Below are 18,231 nucleotides of genomic sequence, written 5' to 3'. Positions count from 1 at the left end.
GTTTACATTTTCATAAAAGTTACAAAGCTGCATGTTTCTTTGATGAGGGGGCTTTTCAATTCAAATATTTGACAGTTGCTATGGCACCACCATTAGCAGCTGTGTAGAAATGTTGGGCATTTGAGTTCATGGACAGCTTGCGAAGAAGACAGGAAGAGGAAGGGAAAGAGACAAACAGAAGTAATGGGCTACCGGCCCTCGGGCCTCGGCTCACTGTGTGGCACATTGACTGCGTTATGGAATAAGGCCAACTCTGGAGCCGGGCACAGGCAGCATTCTCGTTATTTCAAGTAGACTAGATGTGTGCCGTCTGATGTCTCGTTGAAGGCCCTCCCCGTCGGTTTCACTGGGAAATGTTACTAATGGTGACAAGCCATTTTTCAAATCGTCTCTCTGGGGTTTAAATTGTCCTCACTAAGAATTTCACTCAGCGTCCTGATGTAGTTTGGCCCTTGCAGTTACAGCAGACGACAAACACATGCACACACCCTGAGCTCTTCTTGTCTCGTAAATCCACCCAGATTAATACGATCAAAATGAGAAATATTCACATCAAGTTAATAAACCCACCAGTTGTCTCAAAATAAGAGCTGAGTGTTTTATGTCCTTCCTTCAAATACTTAGTCCCATATGAGGGGATTTCAGTTGTTGTTTGGTATTGAACTATGACCGTCTACAGGAGGCTTAGGAGATAACGGAGGCTTTGCAGCTGTGATACATATCTTGCATTAATGAGAGTGAACCGGATCCCCGGGAGAACTGGCTGATAGTTGATAGTGTATGAATGCAGAACCAGTCTAGATAAAGAGAGATGCTAACAGTACTGTAGCTGAAGAAAGACTGTTGCAATGTGTGTGTAAAAAATCAGAAACATTATGACTTAATGAGGGAGCTGTGTTTCCAGTGGAGACGTTTCTGATTGTAGAGATATGTTTTCCGTCACACAGTCAACTGCTATGTCTGTTGGTGTTTTACAGCACTGGTTTCCAGCCCTTTTCAAACTATGATGCTCCAGGCTCCCCTTTACGCCAGTTTTAGGCGTGTCAGGGACAGTTTGTCAGTTTCTGCTCATTCCGCTCATCAGGTCTTTTCAAAATGAACTTCTGTGAAGTAAGATTTAGTCAACAGAACCACTTAGGTTTTAGGAAAAGAGTGACTCATGTGACAATATGTTCAATATTTACTTTTAGTTTCGCACGGGACACAAACGGTGGTCTACTGATGAAAGTCCTTTTTCAGCAGCCCAAATATTCTGCCAAGGACAGATGATGTCTCCTTTTAAGTAGAAGTGTTTGAATTCATTCATGTTTCAGGACAGTCTCAAGTTCTCGGCATGCATAATAATGTGCGATGGTATGTGGAATCACAATGATCCCAGGGTTGCCATGGATCCTTCAAAAGTCTTTTAAGACATTCAAATACAAAAATTATGCATTAATGTCCTAAATCAATCTTGCAAAAATCTTAAAAATGCTATGACATGGGCAGTAGGATTTTATGAATCTTAATTTTTTTGACGCTGCATTGTAAAATGTCAAAATAATTGGTCTATTTTTTTTATTGCCTTTTACATTAACGTCACGCAGACCTCGATAGCAGAACCAACAACGATGTCTGCTAGCTAGCTGGCATCTGCTCATATCTGTGGTAATTATGTGGGCAATATACCAGACAAAACTATGCCATCCGAATGCACTTCAAGGAAACGTCTTCAGTAAAATACTGCGTCTATATTTATCTCTTCCACCAATACAAAAGGATCTGGATTCAACCCCGCTCCCATGTGTGGTAACATCTGGACTGGTCGAGAAGTGGCACATTCATGCATTTGCGTGATTTAAATTGGCCCTACTTGATCCGTCAGTTGGCTCCGAGTTTGTTTGGGACAGGGCCGAGACCACCTCCTCTCAGGGGTCTTGATGCGGTTGTCTGATTCGGTCCTGTGTTTGTTTGGCTTATCCAATGCCACTATCAGCCACCCTTTGTGGAGTATCTTGCGTTTTGTGACGCATTGGGGCCGAGAATGAGTGACTGCGTGATGGTTAACGTCTCTTATTCCTTTAGTTGCTAGGTTGTATACAGTTATGGATCGCCGCTTATTTTATTGGCCACCGACTTTCATTTCACCAACAGTTGATTCTGCTTCAAGGATGGACTGATTCGATTTTGGTAGCAAAGGTGACCTCCCGTCTATCCCATTGTCATGAACATGATATCTCAGGAACGCCTTGAGTGTCTTCAAATTTCCAACTGATTAGATTAAGGTGTTCAAAGTCCTCTCAAAACACTTTGAATTCAAGAATTTGTATGCCAATTATGACATTTTCACACCAATGTCTAAGAGGATAAATTGATGAAGTGATGACATTTCACACAGACATGGATGTACACCACAACTTGCTGGTTGGTGGAGGCAACAACTGCGAGGTGATAATTCTAGTTTTGCATTGCTAGTGGATCTGTAGAATACTAGTTTTGTTCTTTCATTAAATACTGTCTTTATCTTTTGTCGGAACTCATCCTGCAGTGCTGGTGCTGCTGTTTGTCATGTGGATGAAGAGGAGGGACAAGGAGCGTCAGGCCAAGCAGCTCCTCATCGACCCAGAGGACGACGTGCGAGACAACATCCTGAAATATGACGAAGAGGGGGGAGGAGAGGAGGACCAGGTACACACACACACACACCATGAAAAAAAATGAATCACCCAATCTAGCTTGGGTTTCTCTCTCTATTGTTTTGTATTATTTCTGATTGGTTGAGCTGACTATAGGTTGATGCTACATTACCTGTGATTGGTGGTTTTGATTCTGGGTTTACGTTATTGCCATTGTGACAAAAAATCACCTCCAATCTGCTCTTGTATTTATCACTCCCACACAGTCACATTTAAAACACACACACACACACACACGCACACATATTCTCCTAAAGGAAACATACAGTAAATACACATGGCGTTGCCACACAGACACACACTGCTTCCCTACAGTTTTCAATCATCTGTCCTCCGGCTAAGATTAAGTGTGCTACAAAAGAGGAGCTAAACAGGATTAATTGCTTTCTGTTGGAGAACAATTTCCTGTGTCCCTCCACACATATCCTCTGCTGGCGCCAAGCACATACGCTGCTCCACACTTCTGCTGGGGAAAAAAATGGTTAACCCTTATTTACCCAGCCAACTAGACTGACAGCATTACATTACATTTACATTACAGTCATTTAGCAGACGCTTTTATCCAAAGCGACTTACAGGAAGTGTATTCAACATAGGTATTCAAGAGAACTACTAGTCACCAGAAGTCATAAGTGCATCTCCTTTCTTAAACAAGCATCTTAAAGCATAAACCAGAGCAAAAGTATTGTGCAGAGGCAAATTACTACGAAAACAATAATTGCAACAGACTAATACGAATACAATAAGTGCTACAAACTACTACGAATAGGATAAGTGCAGTAAACGAATACGAATACAATAAGTGCAGCGAACTGCTACGAATACAGTAAGTGCAACAACTAATACGAATGCAATAAGTGCTACGAGGAAGGCTCAGGGTAGTACTTCTTGAAGAGGTGAGTTTTCAGCCTGCGCCGAAAGATGGGCAGCGACTCTGCTGTCCTGACGTCAGTGGGGAGTTCATTCCACCACTGAGGGGCCAGGACAGAAAAAAGCTGTGACCGGGTGGATCGGCCGCATGGACCTCTGAGCGACGGGGCAACCAATCGCCCCGAGGCAGCAGAGCGAAGTGGTCGGGCGGGGGTGTAGGGCTTGACCAAGGCCTGGAGATAGGAAGGAGCTGTTCCTTTCACTGCCCTGTAGGCTAGCACCAGAGTCTTAAACTGGATGCGAGCTTTTACAGGGAGCCAGTGTAGAGAACGGAGAAGGGAAGTTGTGTGGGAGAACTTGGGGCGATTGAACACCAGATGTGCTGCAGCTTTCTGGACGAGCTCCAGGGGTCTGATGGCCGACGCCGGGGCTCCGCAGCAATGCGTGCTTGGCTGACAGGCATGTTTTCCTTTATACTGCAGCAGCTTGTTACAGAGGCTTTATGTTCTCATGTTGTCCGTACATCCAACCCATTCTCGTGAAGGTGAACACTTTACAATTTCTTCCAATTTGGCACAAATATTCATTTGGACTCAAGGATTAACTGTTTAGATTTTGGTGGTCAAAGGTGACTGTGGTAAAAAAGAAAAAAAAAAGGAATGACAATTTGGATTGATATGGAAGTTAAATGCAAACTTAACTGTTTGGTGGAGGTGTGCAACTCTGAGGCGGTCATTCTAGTTCATCCAGTGAAATATCTCCAGAGGGGTTGCAAACATTCATGGCACCTGGAAAAAAAACGACACCTTTTTTTAACTCACACCCATTGGTTGTGGACTACGGTTTTGTAACCTTGAGTTCGTCATTTAGGCCATTGCCGTCTTGTTTGTTTTGCTGCCAGATCGAACAATGCCATGGTAGCGATATGTCAATCACAAAGTAGCCCCGCCCTAAAGCATCCCCTGCTTTATGGTCTGTTTGACTCTAAATGGACCATAATTTACTAAATGAACATCATGCTGTATTGAAGAAGACTTGAAACTAGAGTCATTTTCTCATAGACTTCTATACAACCAGAGGAGTCGCCCCCTTATGGACATTAGAGAGAATGCAAGGTTTAAGTTCCTACCATAGTTTGAAAGAGGCTGCCTGGATGAACACTGTTCATCTTCATCATTCTAAACTAGGATAGTCATGGTAAGCCTTGTACCTTCTTAGCATCAGCATTTAGAATTGGGAGCATGTTACCCTTTAATGTATTAGCTAACCCTAACATTAACATTTAGTGTTATGTTCATGTAGGTCACATTAACAGTGGATCAGATATTGATTATGACTTAATCTATGCCCACACCAACACTCTGTTTCATGGACCTTTTTCTACTGTTTTACAGCCGTGCATGTTCTCTTGAAACAGGGATAATTAAGTCTGGGGTTAGGAGCAGACTCAATCAGGAATTTAGAAACCAATTGGAACCCAAAAGGTCCCCAAAACCTTTGTATTTTGTCTCAAATACAAAAATAAACGATTGTCTTGAGAAACAATAAGCACATTTTTCTTGTTCAGCTGACTTGGCCTCCGGTTTTGCTTTCTGCAGCTTTCTCGAGAACCACTCATCCAAACAACTTCACACACTCGACACTGCTCTTCCTTTGGTCCTCAGCAGAGAAACCCACCAAGTGGGAAGTTTATCGGATGAAGGGTTGCCGAGAAACTCGAAGGACATACCCACACACACACCAACACAAATACTTACAAACAGAGACTCCTTCCATTTTAGTTGGATGATTTTCATTTTCAGTGTTTCCTTATTTGAAAATAAAGTTTTGATGAGCATGCCTCCTTAAATCTTATACATTTGTGGTGAGCAAGGAAGATGTTCCCAAACATGATCAAATTTGCCTTGACATTGTTAACTAAATGCAACTTAATGGCAAGAGTCAAATATGAATAAATACAGCCTTTTTAATCAACACTTTAGATACATTGTCACACACAGTGGAAGCTGAACTTTGTGGTTGTGTTGTTTGACTTTGGTTGATTCGATACATGGTAGCAACCAACATTCCTCTTGTCTCTGCACTATAAACAATGAACACAAAGTTACTGCAAGAAAAATTAAGGTTTGCTTCTTCCTTTTTTACCACTAGAGTAACATGTTGCACTGGCCATGGATAGTGTTGTTTTTTTATGTTTGATAGTTGATCATGTTAGTTTTTATTTCTACTGCAGCTTGCATTTTTATTTGTCTCGATTCAAGCATTGGATAAAAGGCACACTCAGTTCTCAGGAACACACTCATACTTTAGGAATAACACACACACGCACACACACTTACCTTCATTGATAGCAGTTGTTCCCTCCCTTTTAATCCTTACAGTACCTATATCTAAAACTCATTTGACTTTAAAGGGAAAAAAATACCAAAATTAAGAATTCCAGGATGTTATTCAGTTGGCGAGAAAAAGTTGAATCAATATTTGTAATGTGGAGGAGTTGATCTAACTAAACCTGTGATATATGGGAGAGGTGGTCAGTGATGTTAATGCAGATACAAAGTAAACATAGCCTTAACTGCAAATGTATGAGCTATTCTATTCATGTTAAAGTGAACCTAGGCTGCATCCTCTGAGTCTGAAAAGTAAAGCCGATAATAAAGTGACTTAAACTTGCATTATTTCTAATGGCCATGTGGGGGCGCCCCTTCTGGTTGTAAAAAGAAGTCTGCTTGTATAGAAGTCTATGAGAAAATGACTTAATGTCATTGTCAATGACTGAAAATGAAAAAACTTCTCACTTGATCTTTTACCTCAGTTAGCTTGGTAAACATGAGTTTATGGTCTCAATCTCTCGTTTCAAGTCTTCTTCAATACAGCATGATGTTCATTTAGTACACTTTGGTCCATTTAGAGTCAAATAGTCCATACCATATTTAATATCTGCTAGCTAGCTGGCATCTGCTCATATCTGTGGTAATTATGTGGGCAATATACCAGACAAAACTATGCCATCCAAATGCACTTCAAGGGAACGTCTTCAGTAAAATACTGCGTCTATATTTATCTCTTCCACCAATACAAAAGGATCTGGATTCAACCCCGCTCCCATGTGTGGTAGAATCTGGACTGTTCGAGAAGTGGCACATTCATGCATTTCTGTGATTTACATTGGCCCTACTTGATCCATCAGTTGGGTCGGACCGAATTTGTTTGGGACAGGACCAAGACCACCTCCTCTCAGGGGTCTTGATGCATTTGTCTGATTCGGTACCCGAGTGTGATTACTGCATTAACACCCTTAAACGAATCACAACAAGGGGGGAAATGAGTCTGATTCAACCTGACTATAAAGGGTCAGTTAAACACACTTAATCTGCTAGTATAATTCACTTTACAGGAATAAAACAGAGGTCTTCACTTCTTTTGATTTCAAGTAAAATAAAAGCTTTTATTTTCATGATACAAAAAGTACACTGCCAAATTACAGCAGTTTACTTTTTGCATCTTGTCCTGCCTCCTGCACCCCTTGCCTGAACCAAACGGAGTATTCCCGGTGGATGAGAATGCATCTGACACGGATAATCTCTTTTTGTGTCCTAGAATTTTGAAAGGACAACAGAGTTCATAAAAACGGCGTTAGGACAATGAATTAATGATTTCACATACTGCATATGAAATGTCCAGACTAGCTCTTTTTTTTTTTAGATAACAAAGTTGTATGATAATTAAGCAGGGTTACAAAACCACTCATTTAGGTCTAATGGTGGGGGTGCAGCTGCTCCGCTGGCTCCGTTGCTCAGGCGCCTCGTGGTTGAGGGAATGTTGTAAAAGTCCTGTAGGTGTGTGCTTAAAGCCCAACTATACTTATATAGAGCTATAGCAGTGTTTTGCATTTTAAGTGCAGCTTATATACCATGTTGTATAGTTTGGATTGCCTATTCCTATATTCCAGATGGTCTTTATTTTCTATTCATAGCCATAAAACATAAAACCCAGCTTGCAGAAATTAGAGGTTGAGTTTGGTCATTCATCACAGCGAACACTTATTCAGCTTTTATTGTTATAAATGTTACCTCACAGTTATATGGTAATGCAATGCAGGGGTATGAAATTAGTCTGCATATAAAATTGTGTAACCATGAACATTTGACAATGAAATAATTGAATGAAATAAATGGCATCTAATGACCTATTGGCAGGAAAACTAAGCAATAATGTTAAGTAGACATAGTTTGCAGGAAAAAAGTTCAACATGCATCAATCCTGGTATAGCTCTTCAAGTAAGAGTACTTCAAAATAGTGAGAATGTCCTACTGGGAGGACATTCTCTCTGGCCTTTGTAAGTATAGAAATACAAGAAGAAGCACGCTGCATTTCTCTCCTTCCTGCCAGGTTATTGAAGGGCTCTCAGCCTCTCTTCAATGAAAAGTATTCTGTTGGTTCGGCCATTATTGTGAACAAAGAAATCGACCTTGGTCAGCCAACAGCGTGCTGTTATTGTCCTGAAAAGACCGCTTTAGTCGATTTCCCGAGAGACCAGGTAGCAGAGAATGGTCTCTGAATGGTTGCTGCAGTGACTCAGACTACTACCATTCAACATGGAGAGATCAGAGGCCGTGACACACGCTCCCCCCAGCCCCTGTCCGCAGTAGAGTCCTCCCTTAGGACGAGTGATGAAGTAGAAATGGAGGACATTGCATCAGAGGAAGTCGTGGTGCTTTTTTGAGTCATTGAAATTCTCACTACATCAACTCTTACTACAGCTGGAACATAAACGTAGTGATAGGGGCATGCAGTGCCCCTGGCATTAGGAAGTATACATTATTGTGCATTTGTGGTGGGTTTGTTCAGGATTGGTAATTCAAGCCAAACAAATTATTTTTTCTCATTTAGCTTGAAGTGTGAATTTTTCAGCAGCCCAAATATTCTGCCAAGGACAGATGATGTCTCCTTTTAAGTAGAAGTGTTTGAATTCATTCATGTTTCAGGACAGTCTCAAGTTCTCGGCATGCATAATAATGTGCGATGGTATGTGGAATCACAATGATCCCAGGGTTGCCATGGATCCTTTAAAAGTCTTTTAAGACATTCAAATACAAAAATTATGCATTAATGTCCTAAATCAATCTTGCAAAAATCTTAAAAATGCTATGACATGGGCAGTAGGATTTTATGAATCTTAATTTTTTTGACGCTGCATTGTAAAATGTCAAAATAATTGGTCTATTTTTTTTATTGCCTTTTACATTAACGTCACGCAGACCTCGATAGCAGAACCAACAACGATGTCTGCTAGCTAGCTGGCATCTGCTCATATCTGTGGTAATTATGTGGGCAATATACCAGACAAAACTATGCCATCCGAATGCACTTCAAGGAAACGTCTTCAGTAAAATACTGCGTCTATATTTATCTCTTCCACCAATACAAAAGGATCTGGATTCAACCCCGCTCCCATGTGTGGTAACATCTGGACTGGTCGAGAAGTGGCACATTCATGCATTTGCGTGATTTAAATTGGCCCTACTTGATCCGTCAGTTGGCTCCGAGTTTGTTTGGGACAGGACCGAGACCACCTCCTCTCAGGGGTCTTGATGCGGTTGTCTGATTCGGTGTGATTACTGCATTAACACCCTTAAACGAATCACAACAAGGGGGAAATGAATGATTCCCATTTAACCCGACTAAAAAGGGTCAGTTAAACACACTTAATCTTGCTAGTATACTTCACTTTAAGAAAGTATTAGCCATAAATCATAATTTTTATGTATGTTTTGATTATTGCAATTTAAGTTTGATGTTGTGGATAAGTAGTCAATGGAATATCCTCACAATAATTGAGTGTCTAAAGGAAAGAGCTGAACAGACTGTACGGTCCTGTTGATTTGGGTTGAGTGAGGGCGATGGAATTTCTGCTTGGATTTTAGCAGTGGTGGTGGGGCTGTGGGCTCCGTCACCATTGTGTTGCCCTTACTCTGCAAATGGACGGTGAGTCCATTTGGACGGTGACTTGACAGACATTTGTTTGGATGAAAATCTTCAAAATTGCCACTATAACATTTAATCGTAGTGAGTTTCTTGGAGTTTCCTTCTGTGACACTCTTGAGAATCTAGAAATAATTATTTTCATCTAAATTTGTAATCGGTAAAGTTTATTTAGAAACTGGAGGAAACTCATTGTAAGCCTTTTAGTCCTTTGGCCTCCCTTGCATATTATGTTTATATTTGATATTGTTTTGTTGAATGTTCTTTTTTATCTGCAATTGACTAAATCAAATCAAATCAACCTCAAGTTAAGTTAGTGATTTTGGGCTGTATAAATAGAAGGAACTTGACCTGCTTACTGTAATACCAACATGTGAGTGTGTGGTTTTGTGTGTTTAGGACTACGACCTGAGTCAGCTGCAGCAGCCTGACGCCCTGGAGCCAGAGTGCGTCAAGGTGGGCATCAGACGTCTGGATGAGAGGCCTCTCCATCATGACCACCAGTACCCCATCCGCTCTGCCGCCCCCCACCCAGGAGACATCGGAGACTTCATCCACGAGGTACAGTAACACACACACACACACACCGGGTCCATCTGACGGTCTTTGTGGAAAATGTCAATGCCGTCCCGTCCTCGCTTACTCAGATTTAATCTGTTCGCCAGGATTAAATTCTGGTGGTCAGGTGCACAAATTTCTCAGCATGGGGAAGTGTCAAATCACTACTTCAGTGAAATACAAACTGATTCGACAGTGGAAGCAAACACTGTGTCCAGGAAAGAGCTGGATTTGCCAGCCTCAGATCTTTTGCTTCTCTCATCCCGTTTCTTTGGTTTGAGGCATCAAAGACCGGTGGGGGATGTGTGAAGTTTACCTCATCACCTTACAGGATTTAGGGATAGTGGAGTTCAAAGAGCTTATTTCAAACAGTCACTCCTTGTATTTGGAGCTGCCAGGTATGGAGCCTAACCCCACTGTAACATTCAACTAGATTACTGCTGATTAAAACAGAACGCAATGGCTGTAACGATGAAGCAGATTTAAAATACATTGAGGTCTGGGCTCAGTTTGGTCCTCCAGTGTGGAAGAATCAAGTATCAGTGATGTATTAGTGATATGGGTGTGCACACTAACACTAGTTAGTTTAACAAACAGACATGAGGCAGGGCTGGGCAGAGAAACACAGAGAGTCCAGTGTAATTCTTAATTAGCTTGGCTAGTGGCTGGATTAACTGGCCTCAGAGCTGGCTGAAGCCTGGCTGCCCTAATTGGAGGTAAATCCATTGAGTTCAGTTAATCCCAGAGACTGTCTGGGACAGTTCTGGTCATTTTGTTCCATTTTCTTATATATATAAAGTGTGTGCTCTTTCCTATATTTGTTGTTGCACATGTGATACCAAACAGGCAACTAGTACAGCAGTGTTTCTCCCTTAATTGTACAGGCCTAGCGGGCTGCCATCGGGTCCTTGCCAGGCCCCCAAAAATATATTTTGCAATGCCAGTATCATGCAGTATTCATGCAGTTAAAACACCAGTCATAATTTAATTTTAATGAAAACTCAACCCCTGGTATATTCGCTCCTGGTGTTCTTCAACACTGTTTTGGAAGAAGGAAATAATTGAAGTAACAAGCCGACGTGTTTTCTTTTTAAATAAGTGCTGTGCGATGGATCTAATTTGTGCCGACATGAGGAGTGGTTCATGTGGATTTCGTAAAGTGATTATTTAGAGAAAGTTTAAATTGTTAGATTTTATACCAGACTTTAGTGTGCTGGAATTGTGTCGGCACAAACAGACAAGAATAAACCGATGAGAAAACTGAAAGCCTCATTCAGGAATCTTTTGGCCACTGTGGGGCAGCAGAACAAGTTCCAAACACAACAGTGTCATGTTAGGACTTGATTAAATCAATTTGATGGACATATTAGCAAACAGTCCTCATCATATACATATCAGCTACATTTGTATGTTCACAAGCTCATTGCTAACTTTGTCTGTCTGCTGGTGATAACATGTCTGGACCAAAACAATTGTAAGGCTGAGGAGATCTACAGAGTTGGTTTTCACATTAATCATTTGATCCATTGTTATATAAAAACACGTTTTCCTGAAGCTTTAAAAAGAAGCTGGTAAAAGTTTTACAAGCCAACACAGCCTCTGTTTTATTTGACTTTACTGATCCCAAATACCTAGTTCAGTTTAGCAACCAAGACAGAAAAAGACACAGAGGTCATCAAACAGGCCAGGAACAGCAGCGTCTTGTGTCAAAGTCATATGCTTCACAGTCCCACCAAACCTCACAACTATGGCTCAGTAACAACACCACATGACTCATGCCTTTGCTCCCAAAAGACAAGTGTCATAAGTCACTTCCTCTTGACATTTAAATATAGGTCCTATTCAGGCTTTCGATAAAACCATTTTTCTTGGGAGGACGGTGACAGTATTCAGTCTTGTGTCAGCACTTTGTTTGCTGATGCTCCGATATTATAAGCAGCCAAAACCTGATATTTGATATCTTTGAATTTCATTATTTTATCAAATACTGTTGAGTAATATTTGCAGACAGACATCTGAGAGTAAAAAAGGTTCTGAACAGTATATGTAGCATTGGTCAGGCAGGAGCATTCAGGCCTCATGCTGCGTTCCAGAAAACATTGGAACTCTGAAATGTATGACCTCCTACTAGAAAAAGTACAATGGAGTGGGAGTTTTCTACTTGTGAACTCTGGGCAAATCCATCTACCCCGAACTCACAAAGAATAGGTTGTTTGCTAGAATGGATGCACCGTCAACTAAAAAGCAACATAAACTATATATGCCTATACATTACACATACCATTATACATACAATCATGTTTCACATTGGTGTGAAAACATGTTGCCATGTTAATAGATAGCTAATAAGTTATCTTTAACGTTAAAATGTTATAAAATGCCAGATAAATGTGGATGCTGCACTTGACTTGGAACACTTGGATTTCGGGAGCTAGAAATTTCAACTGGGAAAATTACGACCTCCGAGTCATCTGGAACGCAGATATTTAAAGTATGCTGTTTAACTCCCATACCTCAACACACCTGTCTAACTAATGTGCAGTGTGGGTGTCTGTTTGGGAAAATTGATAGACTGATTTTATAATATATAAAAGTCCATAAACGCCCCGTACATGTGTCCAGCCCCAGTGGGTATACTCTTTGTGAATGTGTATGTCACTGCATGCTGTTTGCACTACCTTTAAACCTTCTGCAAAGCGTTCTACTCCCTCAGAAGGATTAACATGACTCTCAGAGTTAATCACATAGACGTCTGAATTCATCCCATCTCGAGTGCGCGGCGCCGCAGCCCCCCCGGGGCGTGCAGGCTCATCATCAGTGTCGACCAGCCTCGCTCTGCGCGACCCGGCTGCTCCCATATTGTTTGTGTGTTGCTTTTTTTTGGTCTGGCTGCATAAAGACATCTGCCAAGCAGAGCTCTGAATAATGAGCGGGAGCTGTCAGGCACGGCGAGCCGATCTAGACGGCTTAATCCGACAGACATGACAAGCCGATGCCTCTCCCTCTCCCTCTCCCTCTCCCTCGCGTTAATTCTCCCCTCCCATTGAGCTCCAGACCGACAGGAGTGTCTTCAATCAGATGACAAGACGTACCCCTCAAAACATTTCAGCTGCTTGTCAGATTGAACATTCTGGGATTTCTTTTATTCTGCCAATTAAATAAAAAAGATGCATGTCTAAAACGTGTGGTGGCTTTAAGTAAGGGCTGCGCCGGGTAATCTGCTGAATCTCCTCCTGGAGATATAGGCAGCATCTGTCCAACCTGACCCAAATCCTCCTCTTCCACGCTCCTCCATAATCCCTCCTTGTCCATCTCAACCCCTTCCACACACAGAAATAAGCACATCCTTTCTACTTGACAGGAGGGATCTTGCTCACCCTTATTCTGCTCTATCTAGGGGCTGAAGTAGGGGAGGGGGTAATGTAGAGGTCATTTTGAATCGTTTGGGAGGTGAACTCTGCTCCTTTCGTATGGTCTGAATGGGTCATCGGCCGGGGTTTAACATGGATCTTACACTACTCAGAGCATGAACGAAGGTTTCTATGTGACCCTCTGCTTTACTAATCAGTTACAATAAAAACCGATAGGATTACTATTATCCTGCACTAGATATCATTGTAGTTTTGCGGCTCTCTCAACCATGAATTCTGCTTCTCTCAGCCTCACAGATACTCTAGAGTGTTGAGTTTTGCAGTGCATGTGGAAAAGCTCCGGTGTCAAAGAGGACAGTGTCCATTTTTAATGAGCCTGAAAGGCGACAGGTCCACTTCCAAAATCTTTCACACAGTGCCCTCTGGTTTCGGGGTGATGAGCGTGGAACTCTGAGGATTAACATGCGGTATGAATGTGCACGCTCTTTTATCCCACTCCCAACACGGGCTTTGTGTGCGTAGGTTTTTATCAGTCTCCCCCTTCCTCAGCAGCAGCTGATAACGGGTGGACGAGCAGCATGGAGCCCCATGATGATCTACTGGTGATGTGTGGTCGCCAACATTAACATTAACAGTAGACGGACTGGATCAACCCGCTTTCCAAGGGATAGTAAAATGCCCTATTGGGTTGTAAATCTGGCAAATCACTTGCCCAAATGGGAATGTGGTAAAAGAAAATAAGAATTACGCTTTTTTTTATTCCTGAGCTTTATCTAGCTAAGGAGTGAGCCATTTTTTCTTCCCTCTCATCTCGGTTGGGAGATGAACAGTACCGATCCAGCGGCAAGCATTTCAGTCCTCCTTGAAACAGGAAGTTTAGTTTGGTGGCAATAGAGGATATGGGTGAAACTCCAGATCAATTTTCTTAAATAAAGATTAAACATGACAATCAACTTTGGTCTTTGTTGTTATTTGATAACTGCTCATGTCTAAAACTATTTGTAAAGGGGCAAGTACAAAATGTACTTCAGGCAGGTAGATTTAATTGGGCAAACACAAAAGGCATCTTGTGGTGATGATTCTCTGATCATTTTTCCACCATATTTCCATTTCTCTCTGCAGGGCCTGAAGGCAGCGGACAACGACCCCACCGCTCCCCCCTACGACTCCCTGCTGGTGTTCGACTACGAGGGCAGCGGCTCCGACGCCGGCTCCCTTAGCTCCCTGCACTCCTCCTCGAGCTGCGGCGACCAGGACTACGACTACCTCGGCGACTGGGGGCCACGCTTCCGCAAGCTGGCCGACCTGTACGGCGGAGGGGACGACTAGGACCCCGCCTCCCCAAACCCCCACCCTCGACCCCCGCCTGCAACAACCACCCTCACCCGCCCCCACCATTGGCTGCTCTAGGGCTCAGGTGGGGTGGGTGGGGGTTGAGGAAACGAGGATTACGGTGGTATTGGATGGGCACTTCTGCATCACCAACGGTTGAGCTTGTAAAGAGACCTGCCGCCCCCCTTAATGACGGTTCGATGACACTAGGGACCATTCTGACTCCTGGCCCAGCAATTCAGGCTCATGGACTTCACTATCTGAGCGTTAGCTGCCAGAGCAGTATGCTCAGAGGGTACTGGTTGTCTCCGCGGCGGCTAAGAGCTACAACAGCCATGCTACAGACGCTCATTTACACTTGAATCTCACAGTACAGGAGCACTGGGGTCAAATGTGCCTTTTTGTACATTATTTTGATTGTGATCAGTCTTGATTCTATGCGTTGCTTTAAAAAGCTCCCGGTGTTTTTGCGACGGCAACTGGAGGAGCACATCGCCATGATAATGAGCGTGTGTGTGTGTGTGTGTGTGTGTGTGTGTGTGTGTGTGTGTGTGTGTGTGTGTGTGTGTTTAGGTTCCACCTTGTTACCTGTATGTATGTGTGTGTGCGTGAGTCATTTTCACAGAGACACACTGGATGGACACTATAAAAGGGCAAAGCCTATAATGAGACGTCTTGGATGATCCATCCAGCAAAAACATGGATTACTTGTACAGCTCTGGGTGTTAAAGGCTTTTTCTCTTTCCATCGGATTCAGGCAGAAAATGACAACCACAATTACAGAGGTTAGCACTATCACATGTACATATTTAGGTTTTGTCTTTTAATGAGCAACCTACTCACAATACTTAATTGATAACGGAAATGTCCTCTGACCAGAAGTTTAAATCTGCTGGTGTCATTCCATTATACAAGATGTTAAATTTCACCTGCAGGAATAAGTTTCATAATAAATTTTAATTTCCATTGCACTGTTTTTTTTTTTTCCTGTGAAGTCTGATCATTCCAGTCACGTCACAGCTCTGGTTTGAATTGCTGTACAGAATGGCCGCCTTCCCATGGCTTTCAGCGCTCTTAGATAATCGAGGACATTTAGCACCACAATGCATTTAAATAACATCCCTGAAAGGAGTTTTTTTTTTTTTTACAAGCAGGAAATGTTATTTCACAGTGCGGTTAAAATAAAGTGGTTATGTCCTTGCTGTGATTTCAAAATAGGAGGAACTTAGAATGGAATGTTGTTTAGCTTATTTGCAGGACAACAAAACATGTAAAAGCAAAGTGGCAAGAGACACAGTGATGAAATATTATGTTCATTCTTGTGTTTGTGCAGATGAAAGAAAACAGAAAGCAAAAGACACCAACAAAGAATCAAGGCCACAAGGGAAGAAAAACTAAATCTAAAAACATTTGAAGCACTTTTGGTTGCAGAGCGACAGTCAGATAAATAAAACTGACAAACATATTATAATTCCCATCATGAGCAAAATGAATAGGGTTATTTAATGAGTTTGTATTTACAGATGAATACGTATGCGTGATGAATATTAAGTGAGAGGTGACTAAAATTCAGGTCTGCTGACCAATCCGACCTTTCCTCTGTAATGTCTGGAGCAGAACAGTGACAAGGCGGAAGACCGGAATGCAAAACAAGCTAACTCAAACGTAACTGTTAATTTAGCTGATTCCAGTGGAGCAGTTGTTTTATGCTCCAGCTTTGTTCTGTTGCGGGAGATATTTTTGGAGCCGTAGCAGAAAGGTTCATCCAACAGTTTTGGTCTAGAGGGAGTAACTCCGTCAATTTCTGACCAGATTTTCATGACTTTTTACATCGATATTCATTGTCCCTTGAGGATACCATCAAAGATGAAGAGTTCCACTCATATGAAAGCTATGGAACAGGAAAAACAGATCTAAGTAAACATGTGATATACTGTGCAAACAGTATTTTTATGTTGCTAAATCTGTTAGTATTTAACCTGACTCTTCAACACCTTAATTTAAAATCAGTGTTTTTGAGAATTGATACAGATCAATAAACATATAGCGATACTTAAGTGTATGGATATTTTCTTACACCTCTACGTATTTACGTAGTGTTTTATTTTAAAGACTCCTGTTTGGCAAGTTTATCCAAATTACCATCAGTTCAAGATGTAACGTGAACTTTTGTTCATGTGCAGATAATTCTTCACTCTGTCACATAAAAATGATGATAAAAATGAAGTGGTTTCTGCAGTTAAGACGTCCAGAGATTTCAACCTGTTACACATTAAAAGGACTAGAAGAAACTTAGCCTTGCGACATTAAGGCTTCAAACAACCCATAATGCACCATTTTCTTACGTACATGGCTCACCTGGTACTTTCATTCAATGAGGTCATCTGCTGCATTGAATATGTATTATTTCATATTATATATATCCAGAAAAGAAATCCCCATCTTTAAATTGGGAAAATAGGCCAATACGTTACTTGTTATTATTATTACAAACCCACAATATTAAGATACACATACCTTAAAAATGAATGGGTAAATGGTTTTTGGCTGTATGAACTGTGTTTTTCCCTGCAGTTCCAGCCTTTTACAGTGTTGCTATTGGTTTCTCTTAGTGGGAAGCAGACGTCGGTCAAACCCAGAGCTGTACAAAGAGCTGCATATTTTTGCCGGTTTGGTGTTCCAAAGCTAGTGAGAAGACATGTACAGTACTGCTAGACTTTAGATAGATACCTTCTGTTTTTTGTTTTTGCTTTTATCACAATGTAACTTATGCAGCCGATTGCTAACAAAGGGAGACGTCGGTCCTTGTTTTGTAGCAACGATACTTCTTGATACACTGCTGTGGTGGATTAAATACAAAAAAAAGGCAACGTTTCTTTTGTCTGCTGATGATTTGCCTTAGTGTTCTCTGGTAATCTCCAACTGGCTACTCACTGTAAACTGAAATATGTACAGATTGTATTTTTCTCTCTTGTTGTTCTTTTGGCTGTGGTCTCTGAAAAATGACATGCTAATATCCTGAATCCTTGTATATGTGTAATTTGGATTACAAATTAAAATGTTTTTGCATGTTTTTATCTTTTCATTATGGGAAAACAGTATTTTTCAAATACCTTCACACCAGTCACACACGCACAAACACAGAGGGGTAAATTCACTCTGGGATTGCGTGGCTTTTCCTGCCGTGTAGATAACATAAAAAAAAAAGTGGGTCATTTCTAAGCGCCCACAAAAGATGAAATGCACGCCTGAAAGTGCTGCCAAGCAAAGAGCCTCTGGGTGCTCCTGTGCTATTTGCACATTTCAATTAGCTAATAAACAGATATTTTGTGCAAAATTACCCCGTTTCCATGCATATGAGCCTCAATGCAAACACATTCAAATTCACAAAGATCAGTGCTTATAACCACACAGTTACAGTAAAATGATTGGTGTCATCA

At 41.6% G+C, this 18,231-nt stretch overlaps 1 protein-coding gene across 1 annotated transcript in view; it reads left to right on the top strand.

Annotated features, from left to right (window-relative positions):
* LOC129111926 (cadherin-2-like) overlaps nt 1-17,876 on the top strand; it is an 89,634-nt gene extending 71,758 nt beyond the window's left edge. Inside the window, exons 14-16 of the mRNA XM_054624091.1 lie at nt 2,528-2,667; nt 9,930-10,091; nt 14,582-17,876. Of these exons, the coding sequence (XP_054480066.1) occupies nt 2,528-2,667; nt 9,930-10,091; nt 14,582-14,788 (509 nt within the window). The 3' untranslated portion in view covers nt 14,789-17,876. The remainder of the gene's footprint in view (nt 1-2,527; nt 2,668-9,929; nt 10,092-14,581) is intronic.
* The last annotated feature ends 355 nt before the right edge of the window (nt 17,877-18,231 follow it).

The sequence above is a fragment of the Anoplopoma fimbria genome, chromosome 3 (assembly GCF_027596085.1).
Source record: "Anoplopoma fimbria isolate UVic2021 breed Golden Eagle Sablefish chromosome 3, Afim_UVic_2022, whole genome shotgun sequence".
Classification (NCBI taxonomy): domain Eukaryota; kingdom Metazoa; phylum Chordata; class Actinopteri; order Perciformes; family Anoplopomatidae; genus Anoplopoma; species Anoplopoma fimbria.
This window is presented reverse-complemented; position numbering and strand designations above follow the sequence as displayed.